General features: G+C 36.1%; 1 protein-coding gene across 1 annotated transcript in view; it reads left to right on the top strand.

Annotated features, from left to right (window-relative positions):
* The window catches only part of HIT1 (Membrane trafficking VPS53 family protein), a 31873-nt gene extending 14898 nt beyond the window's left edge, over positions 1–16975 (top strand). The window contains exons 10-24 of the mRNA XM_008795317.4: positions 1958–2152; positions 2233–2274; positions 2380–2484; positions 2562–2621; positions 5523–5600; positions 11284–11391; positions 11488–11553; positions 11894–11971; positions 12054–12187; positions 12615–12708; positions 14865–14942; positions 15090–15152; positions 15610–15678; positions 15759–15854; positions 16467–16975. Of these exons, the coding sequence (XP_008793539.3) occupies positions 1958–2152; positions 2233–2274; positions 2380–2484; positions 2562–2621; positions 5523–5600; positions 11284–11391; positions 11488–11553; positions 11894–11971; positions 12054–12187; positions 12615–12708; positions 14865–14942; positions 15090–15152; positions 15610–15678; positions 15759–15854; positions 16467–16805 (1605 nt within the window). The 3' untranslated portion in view covers positions 16806–16975. The remainder of the gene's footprint in view (positions 1–1957; positions 2153–2232; positions 2275–2379; positions 2485–2561; positions 2622–5522; positions 5601–11283; positions 11392–11487; positions 11554–11893; positions 11972–12053; positions 12188–12614; positions 12709–14864; positions 14943–15089; positions 15153–15609; positions 15679–15758; positions 15855–16466) is intronic.
* The last annotated feature ends 213 nt before the right edge of the window (positions 16976–17188 follow it).

A 17188-nucleotide genomic window follows, 5' to 3' on the forward strand; every position in this document is an offset into this window, starting at 1 on the left:
AATAATTAGCAACTCTGTTATGGTTAGTGTCCGTAGCACTTGGATGTATATTGCAAAATTTTCAGTGATGCAGTCGCCAATAAGTTCACTCATAAAAAGCAAAAAACACTCTTATTATTTTTGTATTGATTAACTGTCAGAAGTTGCTGTTAGTCTGAAACAACATTTCTTTTTTATATTAAAAAATTCACTTTAATAAAGCAAAAGTTTGCCTTTATATTTAGGAAGGGTTGTTTAGTACCGAAGTTCCAGTCTGTAACACAGTTGAGGGTAATCCTAGCAATCTATTGGTAGTCTTATCTTAGTTATCTGGATTATCATCTTATCCAAAGAGCAAGAACATGTAATTGATGCTTTAAATAATTCTGTTGTATATAAAAAGAGAATCTCAAAAACGCAATTCTGGAATCTGGAATTTATAACAAGATTAAATGAGATTGGCACATTTCTCTGCCAGTAGTTCATTTCTAAATTATCTGAATAGAAAATAATACCGTGCTCATAGTAAACCAAGTTGTAAATCCTGGGGAAATTATTCTGGCTTTGAAATTACAAAATATATGACTAACCCATAAATTTTAAAAAGAAATAAAAGTATTTCATGTAGAAATTTTTTTTTGGAAAGAAGAGTGAAATCTCCAAAAAGGGAACCATTTCTAATTATTGACCATTCAATCATTCAGTGCATATGCTTCTCTTTTCGTGCCATGCCCCATTCTTCTTCTTCTTCTTTTGAGGATCAGTTCCATATGCAATCCTAGAATCCTAGAACACACTTATAGTTGTACCATGGGCCCCTTAATTTGTGTGCAAAATAAATAGAAAGTCAGTATCTCACCCTTTCTTTTTGTCGTCTTTTACATCGACAATCTGCATAAGGTTTTTTAGGGGATTTTGGTATATCTGTGCCTTAGTTGCCAAAATCAGGATTGGGTGCCTAAGAAATAGATATTCTAGAAATATTTGAAGGAAACGCTTAGGAAGTAGGTGTAGGTCCGAGATTCTGGGAACATTTCGAAGCAGACGGGATACTCTAGGTAGAAGATTCTGACTTCTAAGTTCCATGCATTTCAAAATGATCTGCTTTGCTATTAGATGCCAATTTCACTATCATAAGGACATAACTGAAGGTGTGATTTACTCCAACATGGTACTATGTGGATTGCTTGGAGAGAGTAGCGGAGAATTATTGATAGGTTGGGATTGGCAATAGTGGAACTAGGTCATAAGATTCAACATAATCTTTTTCTGGACCTTCATCGGGCAAGCTTTAGTTATGACTAGAGCTGATCATGGACGGGCCCTCGGGTCTAAACTATATTCATATTTAGTTGGGCTTCAAGTCGGGCCTATTTAAAATTTGACATTTTTTGTGCCCAAGCCTGGTCCATGATCAATTCTAGTTATGACTTGAGGTCATTTAATATGAAAATTCAATCTTAGTTCGGTGGGAATCCATAAACTCTATACTTTAACATTTCATGGGCTGTTTGACCTTGTATAGGGTTGGGTTTCATTGTTCTATATTTTAACGCTTTTTTTTCTTAATGAAAGTTTTCACAATTCATTAAAAAAAGGATACTTTGTTTGTAAGAAATCAAATAACCACTGGTAATTTGTTCTTCTAAGGGGTGCTTGTGCAATTACTGGGTCCAGAAAAAAACAAAGTGAAATGTATATTATGAACAAAAAGATGATGTTTCCAATTTAATAAACTAAGTGACAGGTTATCTCATATTCTCATGTCTTAGTGCAGACTACTACATATTTGGTCAAATAGCCACTTAGGGTTCTGTTGTAGAATAACCCAACGCAATAACAATCTAGAATCAGAAAAAAATTCATTGAAGAAAAATAGGATCATAACGTATTTTTTCCTTCTTCCTTCCTCAATTAAATTTTATTATTTTATGGATTTAGCAGTCTGATTTTGTCTATTGTCTTTGTGTCTTTTCAGGCATTACAGAGGACTCTTGAATTCGAGGAAGAATTGGCTGAAAAATTCAGTGGAGGAACCACAGGTTCTCAAAATAGAGAATTTGAAGGTGATGCAGAAGAAACTGATGAAGGGGAGAAACATAACCTACTTGTTTCAGATATACGGAAGAAATATGAAAAAAAGCTTGCTCTGCACCGTGGTGGAACTGAACCAGTATGCACCAAAAGGCTTCAAATGTTTTAGCATTCTCTTTGATACCAAACCTCTAATTTCTTTTGCTTTCTCACGGACAGGAGAAGGACAAATACAAAGATCTGTCAGTTCCTGGGGCTGGGGTAAGTGGTTTACATTTTGACAGGTAGTGCATTTCATTCTTTACAATTGGAGCATTTCAGATGGAGAAATGGTTAATGACAAGTCTATATGCACTCCTCTTGCAGTTCAACTTTCGTGGGATTATTTCATCTTGTTTTGAACCCCATCTGGCTGTTTATGTAGAATTAGAGGAAAAAACCTTGATGGAGCATTTAGAAAAACTTGTTCAGGTAAACAAAAAACTTTTTAGATGCCATCTTTTCTTATCTACAGGCATCTACCTCATTATTGTGCTTTTTTTTAACAGGAAGAAACTTGGGAAACTGAGGAGGGAAGTCAGACAAATATTTTGTCGAGCAGCATGCAGGCAGGATTTAGCTGAACATTATTTTTTATGAGATGTCTTTGCATTTCAGTACTTTTACTGTGGCCTTGCTGTTTCATTGAAGCATGATTGGAAATAGTATCTAAGCTTCAGGAAGCTAGCTTCAAAGTTTTCTTTGCTAATTTCAATTTAGTTATTTTGATGTAGCAAATTAAAAAATCTTAGGCCTTTTATGTTCTTATTTTTTTTAAAAAAAAAAATTCGGCAGGTGAGCTCTGAAAGAATCCATAACCTTGTGATTGAGTTGAATTAACAAACTTGTTTCCAACTTCCAAGTTTCCCCTGCAATATTTTTTTACACAAAAATTAACATCTGTCTACCAGCATGGAAGAGATGAATGGAGAATTCCAATGTGCTGGTTTCATTTACTGTAAGTAGTATGAAAGAAATATTGTTGGGAACAAGTTGATCGGATTTAGATGAAAAGTGAGTGGGAGTTTAGGAGATAGGCTATTGACGGACAATGATGGTGAGGCTTGACTTGGTGGATATGGAAAAATTGCCAAGGAGAAGTGTTTGGTAACTGAAGGACATCAGTATAAACTATAAAGTAATTCATTTAAGAGGACTTTAAGAGATCAATGGAATTATTAGAGACGTAATAGCAGGAAGAACTCTTCTTCTCAGCATTATTCTCCAAGGTTGTCAAAATGCCTAGGCGGTCCTAGGCTGTTAGGTGGTGGCCCCTTGAAATGCCTACGTGGAGTGCCTACTCAGCCAAGTGGATTCTTGGAGTTAAACATCCTCAAAAATAAGGTTTATTATGGCCTTGTATAATCAAATTATCACATATACATATACTGGTTCATGTAAAATACATGAAAAATGTCATGGTCATCAAAAATAGCAAAATTAATAGGTAGTAAATAAATTTTATAGAATCGTGATGGAATTTAAAGTGATGCATAATATCATAATAAATTCCCACCTTGTAAGAAAAAAGGTCAAAAGGCAGCCAACCGCCAACCTAGGCACTTGAGCAGCTGCCCCACCTGGTAGTTAGGAAAGTGTTAGGCGCCTAGGCATTGGTGTTGCCCAAGCACCTACATGGGATGGGACTGCCTGTGACAACACTGTATTATATTCTACAAGAATGCACTTGAAGTGATAGTTTAATGCATTCCCAAAAATGTGAAAGTACAAACTCCAAAGAATGTGCACCTCGCCTATAAGTTAAAGAAGAACAAAGTTGCCTATCAAGCAAGCACCAAGCAAGAACAGGAGCGAGATTTATTGGATAAACTGAGATAAAATGGCTTTGGCATAGAACTCGGGACATAAGAGTGGACATGAGAAGTCCAAAATCAGATCTTAAGGATCTGAGTATGTTTTCTATTAGATGGCAGCATGTTGTGTTTGCTCATAGATGCTCCAGTATCGATGTATAGTTCATTGTCAAGAATGGCGGTCTAATGGGGAAAGGCAAAAATTGGTAGAGATAGAAAGTCATGCATGCTATTTGAAGGAGTTGATATCTTTCATAACTTTAGTAGAAGAACAGGCTCAACATATAGCTTTCAAGTTCGATCTTCCTGGAAAGAAACTACTCATAATGTCAAAACCACATATCAAAGTTCATTACATCCCACACTAGGTAGACATGGACTAGATGTTGGGAAAAACAGATGCCACCACCAAGTACATGGTTATGTCCCACTCTAGAGCTTCAATATTACCCACTTATTAACTGCTAAGCCAGAGTATTAGGAGTCACATTTTCGTCATCGTCCATGAGATGCTTGAGATGCAGTGCATGTAACCATGTCCCAGTAGATGAGAGTATGCCATTTGTATCAGATTAATGATGCACAAGGAATGTAAATCAAGAAAGAAAATACATGATACTTGCATTTTTAAATAGAGAAACTGCATACAGATACTGGGAAGTATCTGAAATTGTGTGGTTATGGCCTTAAGAGTTACCTATCTGCTAAAGTGACTGAGTACTAGAGGTAGCAAAAATGACCAAGAAAGACCTGTTAGGTTAGAATAACTTTGTCAATTTTTTACAGGTCAGTAGCTGCCATACAAGCCATGAGATGTTGAGCTTGGGGAATAAGATTGGGAATTGCTGTGAATGAAACGACAAAGGGTGAATGATCATGTGCAAGTCTGCTTCTTGAGCTTCCTATGACTTTATTCACATGCCTTGTATGGCTGCATGAACTGTCCAGAGAGAACTCCCTAGTATCACAGACTATTTAGAAGCAGGTAACTGAAGCACTTTAACAAGGCTTCAGATGATGTACAATCAAATTTTGCTGTCAAATTTGATTCTAGTTTGAGGTGCAAATTTGATTCTGATGCCACATATGTGGTGGATGAGGCATACGTAAGCATGTACCCTTATATGTTTCAACCCTTGAGATGTACATGCAGCATAAATGTACTGTTGGTGTTCTTTCTTGTATCAATGATTGAATTTCTTAACTGTAATATTATTATGTTGGATTGCTCGCCTCAAGCATGAAATGAAAACCCAAAGAGCGGAAAAGGGCAAAGAGACTGATTGTGAAACATTTGGAAAGTCAATAGTGGATAAAAGGAGGTAATGAATTATTTGTGAAGTTCACTGTACACAACATATAACTTAGAATCAGTTGTGGAGAAGCCTCAAGGAGAACGTTTTGGAAGAACCTTTAAATGACACAGAACAAAAGCATGCTAAATTAGTATGGTGAAACCATGAAAGGTTCATTATGCTTGAGATCTTCTGTAGAGGCAAAATGCTAATCAAATGATTAAAATCGTTAATGACTATGTACATGCATACTTATATACTTCTAGTTCTTAGAGAAAATGTATTGTGCTCTGTTAAAATTTGGATGGTGATCAAATTCTATAGAACTATGTGTACTCATTTTCTGTCTCAATGTACGCAGGTATTCTTGATAATCAGGAGAAGCTTAAAGAGGTGCAGTGCTTTGACAAAGAGTCAAACGTTGTTCAATTTATTTGAGGTATATTTTTCGCATTGTGGTCTCAGAGTATACTGTTTTTGCAGCAACACTTCTCTGATAGTCTAAATAGTGCAGACAAGTGTAATGTCTAACTATTGCTGAATAGTCATGAAAAGCTTTTATACAATTTGAGCTTATAATTTTACTATCTCCTTGAGCAGTCAATGAATTAATTTTGCATTTACTAATTGGCAGAAAACCTGGATACATCTTAATTATGGATGATGATCCATCATAGTTTTTAATAGACTTTTTCCTTACCCATGGTAAATGGTGCATCATGACTTGGTCCCTCTTTTTGCTTGATGTATTAATTTAAGTGAGCACTCATCGAGAACAATTTTTGAAATTGTTTTAGGACATTCCTAATATTCCAAAATCATTTTCGAAAATTGTTATTGGGGCATTACCAAAACCATTCCACCATCTTTCAAGAACTGTTTAGGTCACACTGAAAAAGATTCATTAACAACTTTGACCGTAAATGAAACTCGTAGACAGATTAGGAAGTTCAAGGGACCTTTATACACTTCTCTTAGGCTAAATCTTACTTTTAGGATCGAAAATAGAGGGTAATTTATTAAGCAATTTAACTATCAATTCTCTCTGCACAGTTATTTTTGGTTTTCTATTGCAGTGGAGACATGATTATATGTATGTATCTGAAAATTGTACAGGTTATATTGGTTTTATGCATAGCTTTCTGTATATTTTTTTGTGAAAGATTTTGTAATTTACACTAGGATATGCTAACATAGATGGCAAGTGATTCGCTTCAAAGAATCTCTATAGCTAGTTCCTAATAGCTGGGATGAGGCAATAAGTGCGCTTCTGGTTATTGTTGAATCGAGGGAAGTCAAGTGAACACCACCCACGTCTGCTGTATTGTTATTCGCTAAATGGCTGAGTGTTTTGTGCGTAGTTTAAGTTTGTAATTTTGTAGGAACACAGTACCTGATTTATGAGACATTTTAGAAAGCAAACTGTTCTTTTTTTCCCCATTATTGTCGATGGAAGAAGAAGAAAATTTATCATTTGGGAAAATATACCTAATGGTGGGTAATTAGCTTACCGTTGTATTGTTATTCGCTAAATGGTTGAATGTATTGTGGGTAGTTTAAGCATGGTATGCCGAACCGGCACGTATCGGCCGGTTCAGCCTGTACCGGACCGGTCCGGTTCACGCGTGGAAAACGGTTCTGGCCCCTCTCTGGACCGGTCCAACTCATGCGTGGAAAACGGTTCCGGCCCCAGGAGGGGCCGAAACCGAACTGTACAATTTTTTTTCCCATTATCGGACCGATTCGCACCGGCACGCCTGCGCGCGGGGCACTACACTCGCGCGCGGTTCCCCGTGCTGGGCAGCGCGCACGCGTGGACGCGAGCTGAGTCCGATTCACACTGGTACGCGCGGTTCCCCGCGGTGGGCAGCGCACTCGCGCGGATGCAAGTTGGGATCCGCGCTCGCTCGCGGTTCTGCGCGCTTGGCGGCGCCCCCACGTGTGGTTCCCCTCGCTGGGAACCGCGCCCATGCGAGCGCGCGCGGGGCATTCAATGCTTGCCACTCTGTGGCATTTAACGCGGCGCACGTGCTTCTATGGGCTTTTTTCCGCACGCGCACTGTGTTCTGTTGGCCGATTCAGTACCGGTTCAAACCGGTCCGGTAGTCGACTGGTACGCCTACCAGTACCGGTACGGCATACCTTGAGTTTAAGTTTGTAATTTTGTAGGAGCACAGAACTAGATTTTTGAGACATTTTAGAAAGCGAACTATTCCTATTTTTCCATCATTATTGATGGAAGAAGAAGAAAATTTATCATTTGATAAAATATACCTGATGGTGGGTAATTAGCTTACCAGGTAGTCATTTAATATTTCTCCGGCCATAAACATGCTCTTTCTTTTCGGACAATGTTGATGCAGTCCCTGGTTGGACTAGTTTTTATGATGAAAGGATCCAAATATTTCATAATAATTTGAGTTCAAGCATCACTTCATTATATTTGTTATGTAAAATGGTAATAAGTCTACACTCTTGGTCATCATAGAGAAGAAAGAAAATCTTTGCAAATTATGAAATGCATTTTTTGGTGATTAATGTGAAAACCGAGTGTTCCGAAAAAAGAAAAGTCTCAACTTACTGAGACTCTGGAAATCGAGAGCTGTTTTTCTTTTCAGTTTTGGTATTGGAAAGGAGAAGTTGTTTTGGCCATTAAATGTTTTCCTTGATGTAAGTTGTTTGTAAAGATTGTCTCATGTTCATTTCTTGTCCTTAAAACTGCAAATGTGCCCTCCTTATTCAGATGATGAGGATAGTGTCCATGAAAGAGCCAATTTTTTTCATTGACTATTGGACACTATTTTCAAAAAAGAGACTATTGAAAAAAATTGTCAAATGGATCAAAGGGATCACCTTTTATTTTAATCTCATCAGAGCCAAAAAAAGCAAAACAACTCATAAATGTAATAAGTAGATGAATAAATGCTTATTTCATGATGTGGTAATTTTATCTCTTTGATCCATTGATCAAACTTTGGTATTTATAAATAATATTTTCAAATTGTTAAACATGATGAACATGACTGTTGAAAAAAAGGGTCAACGGATCAAGGGGATTACTTTTTATTGAATCTCATCCGAGCAAAAATCCAAAACAACCCATAAGTGAAATAAGTAGATGAATAAATGCTTATTTCATGATGTGGTAAGTTTATCGTTCGATCCACAGGTCCAACTTTATTATTTAGAATCAATATCTGCAAATTATTAAACATGATATGCCTGCAAAAATTTTGTTAAGTAACAGACATGGCATAGCTTGTAATGTCAACAAGAAGAATCTATATTTCGTTAGTTTAAAACTATTGAAGATTTGAGCTCTTTGGTTCTGAAAAATGCTTTCTAACTGACCTCAGGCCTAGGTTATCCTTCAGAAAAGGAAATAGCCTGTACATTTTAAGTACATATACATATTGAATGGGTTTATATAATAAGAACTTCAGATTTCTTCGTACTTGTGCTTTGGAGTTCTTTATGTTGCATCAACCTTTCCTAAATTTTGAAGCTAACTCTAATTGTGTTGAGTTGGTTGCTATGGAGATATTTCTTCAGAATGTTAGGAACTTATAAAATGTTAATAGTTAATTAATGAACAATCCAAATTAGACTTTTCCATGAGATAAAAGCATATGCTTGTATTATATGTGTTTGCAAATATGTCTTCATTTTCCGTATTTAGTGCATGCATTTTTTTTCCTTATGCTCAATGTACTATTATGAACAACATCCACAATATGTTAATGAAGACATGCATTACACACACACACACACACACACGGTGATGAAGGACAAAAATATTTTGTTATGTTTTTGGATATTTTCAGGTATTTTTTAGAGTTGTTTTTGGAGTCTTTATTTTAAGTGAAATTTGTGTAAGAGAGTCTTATCTTAGGTACATCTTGGGTTGGACAAGTCATGAAATCATTGGGATTTGATTTTTGAACATTTTAATGTCTTTCTGTATAGGGATTTGCACTATTCTGAATTTTGCTTTTTTTTAGAAAGGATTTTGAGGATTAGTTTTTTTAAAATGGAGATCTAAGCCCTTGAATGTGATTTAATACTTTTGAACTACCTATGAACTAAAAATTATTCATTTTGGAGACCCATTGCTATTCACCAAAGGTCACAAATTGGCAGTCTATCATGTTATTTTAAATTGTCCATTTTGACAAGTTGATGCACGGTGAGGAGTCTCCAAAAATATATTAGTTTTATTTATAGATAGTTTCGAGGTATTAGTTCATATTCATCAGTTTGGATCTGTTTTGGAACTCGTATTTTCAAATTTCACCTAATGGTCTGACCTCAAATCTGGACGACCTTAGCATAGTCTCTCTCTCTCTCTCTCTCGCTCGCTCGCTCGCTCTCTATCTCTATACATACACGGTTGGTTTTCAGGCTTGTAATGTACCATTACGTGGTGTTTGGTTATCAGTTTTATAAAAACTGTGTGAAAACCAGAGCTTGTTGAAAATATGTTTTGCTAAAACATATTTTACTAGATTTTTGCTTGGCAAGAGGTGGAGAAATTTGAAATGGAAATACACAAGAGGAAGGGAAGACGTGAGGACCTGAGGTTATATAGCATGGTTAAAGATTAGGCGTAAATTCTTAGCAGGGTTGATGGGTGGAATGGTGGCAAGAATCCATATAATCCTGATTGCTGAGATTTGGGAGAGCCGGTTTTGAGAAAAATGTGGAACCAGAAATTTGAAATGGAAATATTCAAGAGGAAGGGAAGACGTGAGGACCTGAGGTTATATAGCATGGTTAAAGATTAATCGTAAATTTGTAGCAGGGTTGATGTGCGGAATGGTGGCAAGAATCCATGTAATCTTGAATACTGAGATTTGGGAGAGCCGGTTTTGAGAAAAATGTGGAACCCTAGCTCTTTCATAAAACCTAATTTTCCTGTTTTATGAGATACCCAGATTTGGTAAAACTGTAAAAAGAATTCTTTCCCAAACAACTAGTTTCATAAAATTCTAAACATTTTGGTTTAAGAAAAAAAACTATTTTACTAAAACCATCCAACCAAAGAGTGCCTTAAATGGATTTGATGCTATATCATTTGGTTCGGTTTGGTTTATGTGAAACCATCCAGCCAATACTCTGTTTTGGTTATGTATATCAACTTATCATTGGTGTTTGATTTAATTAATTAGATAATGTTGTGTAGTAGATCAAGTATTACTTTACCTTGTAAAAGATAATATTAGTCTTATTTGAAAAATGCCTTTAACTTTTCGCCCTCTATGCAGTATCACAACTTAATTGTCATATGTCTTCACTTCTTGTGTATTTTTCTCCACGTGCTAAATCTTAGCACATTTCATATTTAGCCTAAGTTAGGCTGAATGATGTGGCATCAATACACCATGCCTAAACTGTGATTCATAAACTTTTGTTAACTCATTGCTTGAACATCAACCTGCTAAAATTTTAGTCCATTATGAAATTCCAATATAACTTTAAGATGGTATATATGCCTTTAAGAATATTCAGAGAAATGGCTTATCTACCATTAAAATGAGAACACATAACCTTGTTGAGCTGTGCCTTTTTCTACTTGTTTTCTTCTTTTCTATTTCCTGAATTTGAACGTTTATTTTGTAAATTTTATTGTTATCTAGGAAAAGTTGCATGAGTTGTCAACTAAAAAGAGCTTGATGATTATATACCCTTTCACAAAATTTTGTCGCTCTGGAACCTCACAAAGCACCATTGCAGCACCAACTTGTTTATGTTCTGTTTACTATTACTGCTGTAGCATCTATCATGATTTTATAAAGTGAATGTTATTAGTTAATGCCAAAAAGGATTTTATGCCTCTATTGAGTGTGCTGATTTAATATATTGAAGTAGCTTTCCATATCCTGTTTGTTATCTTGTATTTATTCACTAGATATTTCAAAGATTTCTCAAAGCATATGTGGCAAAAGTATATTAATTGTGTTCGTGTTCTGTTTACTTTTATTATAGTAGCACTTGGCATGGTTGTTGAAGCTGATGTCATTGCCTTCATGTTAAAAGTTGGTTTCGTGCTTCCATCAAGTGGACTATATTATATGAAACTGCTTTCTATATCTGGTATATTATCTTGTGTTTATTTTATCTAGGTGTTTCAAAGAATTCTCAAAGCATATGCAACAAAACTATATGCTAGATTACCAAAAGGCGGTACAGGGATTGTTGCAGCTGCTACTGGCACAGATGGACAGATCAAGGTCATCACCACCATATATCTTTAGGAATAAGTAGTCCTTTCTAGATGTTCCTTATTGTATGTGCATTATGCTTATATTTTGTGACATTCATTGCAGACATCCGACAGAGATGAGAGAATGATATGTTACATTGTCAACACAGCAGAATACTGCCACAAAACGGTTAGTTGTTCTCAGTATTTGGTAACAGAAAATACTAAAGAACATTATGGTTTGCACTGCAGAGACGAGTGATCCTAATTTCTTTGGATTAAGGAGTCAAATATTGAGTTTTAAAATAATTTTAAAATATCATTGAGCTCTTTCAATTTCTCAATCGTCAGATATAACGTTCACAAAAACCATTCAAAATCATTAATAATTATTCATGTTGCTTAGAGGAGCCAAATAAGTTGCCTTTTCTTCAAGGTTGCATAAATTAATTTTTATCTGTCTTATCATCAGTTATCTGGTTTTATTTACCACCAGTGCAAGTTAACTTCTTTCTATATTTTTTCACCAGTCTGGTGAGCTAGCTGAAAATGTCTCCAAGATCATTGATCCTCAATTTGCAGACAAAGTTGATATGTCTGCTGTGCAGGTGATCAATTGTTTCACTGCATCTTGTTCCCTTTAAGATTTTCAAATACCATGTATCCAAGTACGTTTTTGAATTTGTGCAGGATGAGTTCTCAGCAGTCATTACAAAAGCATTGCTGACGCTAGTACATGGTCTTGAAACCAAGTTTGATGCTGAAATGGTTGCAATGACACGTGTCCCTTGGGCCAGTCTCGAAAGTGTTGGTGACCAATCAGAGTAAATTTCTTATTAGCCCTGGCTAGTAAAATATGTACTTCTCTAAATGTTAAGGCACATAGTATGCCTCGTGATGATAACCAAGCGCGATGCATGTCTGACCAACGTATGCTCTGTTTGTCACCAATTAGGGTAACATTAACAAGTCTATACTCTTCTAATGCGAATGCTCAGAAGCCCTTATTGTTTGTCTATAGTCCTCTTTAAATCAAAGAGCATTACGAGGTTATTTTAGATGCCTATGGGAGAAAGGGAAAGAATTGGAGCAAGGGCATCTGACTATCTGCATGCGAACATGTGATTAGTTTCCTGAAGTTAACTTTTTTGTCAAGTATGATTGATTTTATGTGTCAAATGTAAGTTATTTATTACAATTTCTTGCTAATACTTGAGCATGATGATAAGCATTTCCACTGTTATCTTGCAGATATGTCAATGGCATTAATTCTATCCTTTCCACTAGCATTCCCATGCTTGGTAGCCTACTTTCTCCTACATACTTCCAGTTCTTCTTAGACAAGGTCAGTTTACAAACTCATAGTGATTGTGGTAAAATATCGTGTTTCTTCAATAATTTTTTTGCCAAGGATGCTACTAAGTTTTTAGTGAACAATGGATGCTTGAATCATGATTATTTGTCTCTTATGATATAGTTTTCCTTGGCTTGTGTTCTATAACTTAGTTAATGTACTTCCCTGTATTAAAACCTGGCATGTTCTTATTTATGTCTAGACTCCCTGGTTGAATGTGCTGAAACTACATAACCTGTAAAGTGGGTTTTCCTATCTGCTAAGTTGGCTCTTTACATTTCATTAAAGACCCTTCTGTTGGCCAAAGTTGCTGTAGCCAGGAATTCCTTACAAAATTCAGAACTCAGAAGATTGTTTTCACTTTGAAAGTTATTTGTAGAGTTGTCACGTCATATCCTAACTAGTACAGCTGACATCATATGAATGGGGATAAATATTCTGGTTGAAAGCTTAGATTAGGAGTATCAAGTTCAGATATTAGATTAAGCAGGCATGAATCATGTTAAATACATATCTTACCAGAGTTCACTAAATATACTGGACATTACTTCTTTGTATAGGAGAGACAATCAGCGACTCTGTACCACATTTTCAACAATGAAGAAAGATTTTGACTCATTGCTAGCACTTAAATACATTATTGGCTTCAACAATACACTTGCATACATAACATCAGCCAACGAATGGCTGTTGATATTCCCTGAAGAGAATTTTTCCATAAATCTCCTTAAGTAATTTGTCCAAACATTGTACAACTAAAGGATACACATTGATACAAAAAAAATTGCCATTTATAAAAGTTATAAGGGGATGTATTGCTATTCTCGAACATTAAACACATAAATTGTGTCTTATACACTGTCAAAACATATGGATTATGTGTTACATTTGATTCTAACCTTTTGATTCAATGCAGAGCTACTATTTTCTGAGATTACAATGTCCAAGCTGCGAACCAGCCTGGAAATTCTAAGAAACAGGGCAAATGAAGAGAGAGAGAAAGAGAGAGACCCAGACTACCTGGAAATAGATGGTGTTTAGGATGGCTATGCATGGGTTTAAAACAGGAATGTAGGGCCGCAAGCTTGTATCACTATGTAACAGCATGTACCAGTGTGCATTGCTTTGACTCACAATGATGCAGGCTGATGTGCAGCTGCACAGGCCATGGATAATATAGGAGTATGCACTCTTTTATCGTGCCAATAAACTTCCCAGCACTGTACATATCATTGACAAAGTATGGTATGGATGGGCACTTCGATCCCTGCCACTGAGGACTGCCAACAAAGAAATGGCATAGAAAAGGCTCTGAAATGAATGTCACCAGATGCTATTAATCTTTGTACTGCAATTGGATAGAAATAATATATTTAGTAATATCTGAACCAACTCAATTGTTAATTTGATTAAATAGCATGTTTTAGTTATAAATGTAGTGCATTTTGTTAAATCATTTTTTGGAAGATATGTTTGTTGTGCGTCAGTAGTCTAGGGTAACTTATATCCATGGACTAGGAAAATTAGCTTTCATGGAGAAAGGAGATGTGCTGAAGAAATTTCTCTTTGTGGATTGTGATTTGAGTTGTTGGCTCTTTGGGCAACTTTCAGTTATTTAAACTTTTCAGATTCAGCATGAATTGTTCCAATGAGGCTTATCAGCCTATCTGATCTTTAATACCTCTAAATGGTTAGGTTGTACATAGTATACAAATTTGTTTCAAGGATCATGGAAAACAAAATGGGGAAAATATTTAATCATTATTCCCTTGATAGAGGTATCAGAATTTATTGAAGCTAGAGGTCCATGGATGTTAAGAAAGAATATTTCTCTCTAGAGCGTTTGGCTATACATGCTGGCAGATGCAGGAAAATAGTCTCAAGAATTGCTCATTTTTTCTTTATAATGCTTTGAATATTGATATGAATTTAAAGCCTGGTAACTATCTTGACAAGAAGTGCTTTTGTTCATTGTATTCTTTTCTTGGAACTTGATTGATGTAAGTCCTTGGACAAGTTACCCTGTTGTTGAGTTTGCCATATTCATGCTGAAGTTCCAGTTTTAGCTAGCCTGCACTTTTGTTTTGTCTTTTTTTTTTCCTTTGGCTATTTAAGTCAATTGGCTATTTTTACTATAATGTACACAGCTGGCAGCATCTCTTGGCCCTCGATTTTACCTCAATATTTACAAATGCAAGCACATATCAGAAACTGGAGCACAACAGGTACCAGTCATTTTATTTTTCTTTCAGTAAGGATGGCTAGTACTGCCATGAAGTAATGTAAATAAATAAGTTAATCTCCATTGTTTTTCAATATTATAAATATCTGAAAATTATGAGTCACCTTGTTATGATCAATATATTTTGTAGATGCTGTTGGACACCCAGGCAGTAAAGAAGATCCTTTTGGACATTCCATCCTTAGGGAAACGGGTAATTTTGTTTCATTCAAGTTGAATATGTAATGATGGTTAATCTCAATCATTTTGTACATTCATTCTTGCGTACATGCCTTTATATTGCAAGTATGGTAAGCTTTAAAGGTGTGGTAAGAGGGAAAAACGGTATTTTCCCCATGTTTCATTAATCCTTACATATGCTTAAGTGTTAATGACATAGAAAGGTTATGGTCAAGCCATGGCTGATTAGTAAGGGGGCCTTTTTTTAATGGGCTTTAGATATTTCATGCTAGAAACTTGTGATGAATTTTATCTTTGAATACAATATGCTAGTAAATAACCGAACACTAGAATGTACATTGTCAACAACTGAATATAAAATCCAAATATTTTAATCACAAATGCTATTCATCTTTCTTTTGTGAGAATAGCGTATTTACCTTAACTGTGGCCAATTTTACATAGACGAACTAATTATGTCTTTTCAACAGACAACAGTTGCTTCTAGCTATTCAAAATTTGTTGGTCGTGAAATGAGTAAAGCTGAAGCACTCTTGAAGGTATGAGGTTGACTTAAACAGCATCCTTGTATTATGATGGGCAATGATTCAAAAGTGAGAGCAAATCTTGTACCTTGCAGGTTATTTTATCTCCTGTTGATTCTGTTGCAAATACCTATGGAGCGCTCCTTCCTGAGGGCACGCCTCTGGAGTTTCAGCGGATACTTGACCTCAAGGTTTTGCACTTGATTTATGTTTTGGTTTTCATAAATGATCATGACAAAAGGACTTGACAAAATTGAAGTCATAGGACATTTACTCTGGCAGTTCTCTTTGGAGCTTGTTCAATTTTCATGCGCCATATATATATATATATATATATATATATATATATATATATGGGTATACATGCCTGTGCTCATCTGCATGCTTGGGTACATGCATGTGCATGTGTATTTGCAATAAATCTTTTATTTTTTCCTTTGCTAACAACCATAACTCCTATTGAGAGATAGTGAAAGAAACAAGTATTCCCCTAATGGCATTATAAAACCACTACCAGTGTAGCCTAATTGTAGATTATTCAGGATATTGACCAACTGGGGTTGGATGGTAGAATAATCAGTTAGCTTTTCTTTCTGGCCTTTGATTGTGATCTCTCAAACCTTTGATTGATTTAAGGTAACATATAATATGGTCGTTTTTTCATTGTCACCCACGCGCATGATATGTGTCTTGCATTTGACCATTACATCTGGCGGTGGGCTGAAGAGATCCAGAGGAATGGTACATGCCTAATTGTATCCATTAAGCATGATTGCATGATTCACTCTCAAAGCATGTTGCAGGGTTTGAAGAAAGCAGATCAACAAGCTATTCTAGAGGATTTTAACAAGCAAAACTCTGGAATTAGACATCCTTCTGTGCCTCCGTCAGTTGCTGTGCCATCTGGCTCGACTGCTCCAACTGCCCCGACTGTCCCGACTGTGCCAACTGTAACAGTTTCTTCAGCTACTTCGACCGCTACACCGCAAGCAGGAGCTATTGCCTCCCGAGAAGATGTGCTCACTCGTGCTGCTGCTCTTGGGCGGGGAGCTGCAACAACTGGTTTTAAGAGGTTCCTTGCATTGACAGAGGCTGCCAAAGACCGGAAGGATGGGCCCTTCCGAAAGCTCTTTAACCCATAGCTTATATTTATGGTTTTGATTTTTTTTTTCCATTATATTTTTTGGGTTTGGGGTGCTTCCTGTTTCGAATGCAGGTTGCTGAATTTCACCTGTAACTATGCTAACCTCGAAATGAGCAGCATTGGTTTATCAAAAAAATGAGTAGCATCAGAAGATCTCTCTATCGGAAATTTGTCTATATTGTTGTATGTTACAGGAGCGACTATCTATTGCTCAAATTTTGATCAAAGTTTTGTAGCTGATAGCATCTGGGACTCATGACTAACACAAAAACCAGCTAAGGTGACCCACCCAATTGATTGGAGCTATTGTTAGTACAGCCAAAGTGGTTCAAGGTGATGTGCGAGGTATTTGTATGCCTAAGTTAAAAATACGAAAAACAA

Source organism: Phoenix dactylifera, chromosome 1, assembly GCF_051530095.1.
Source record: "Phoenix dactylifera cultivar Ajwa chromosome 1, Ajwa_hap1_PhDact_Kaust_v1.1, whole genome shotgun sequence".
In the NCBI taxonomy this organism is placed as follows: domain Eukaryota; kingdom Viridiplantae; phylum Streptophyta; class Magnoliopsida; order Arecales; family Arecaceae; genus Phoenix; species Phoenix dactylifera.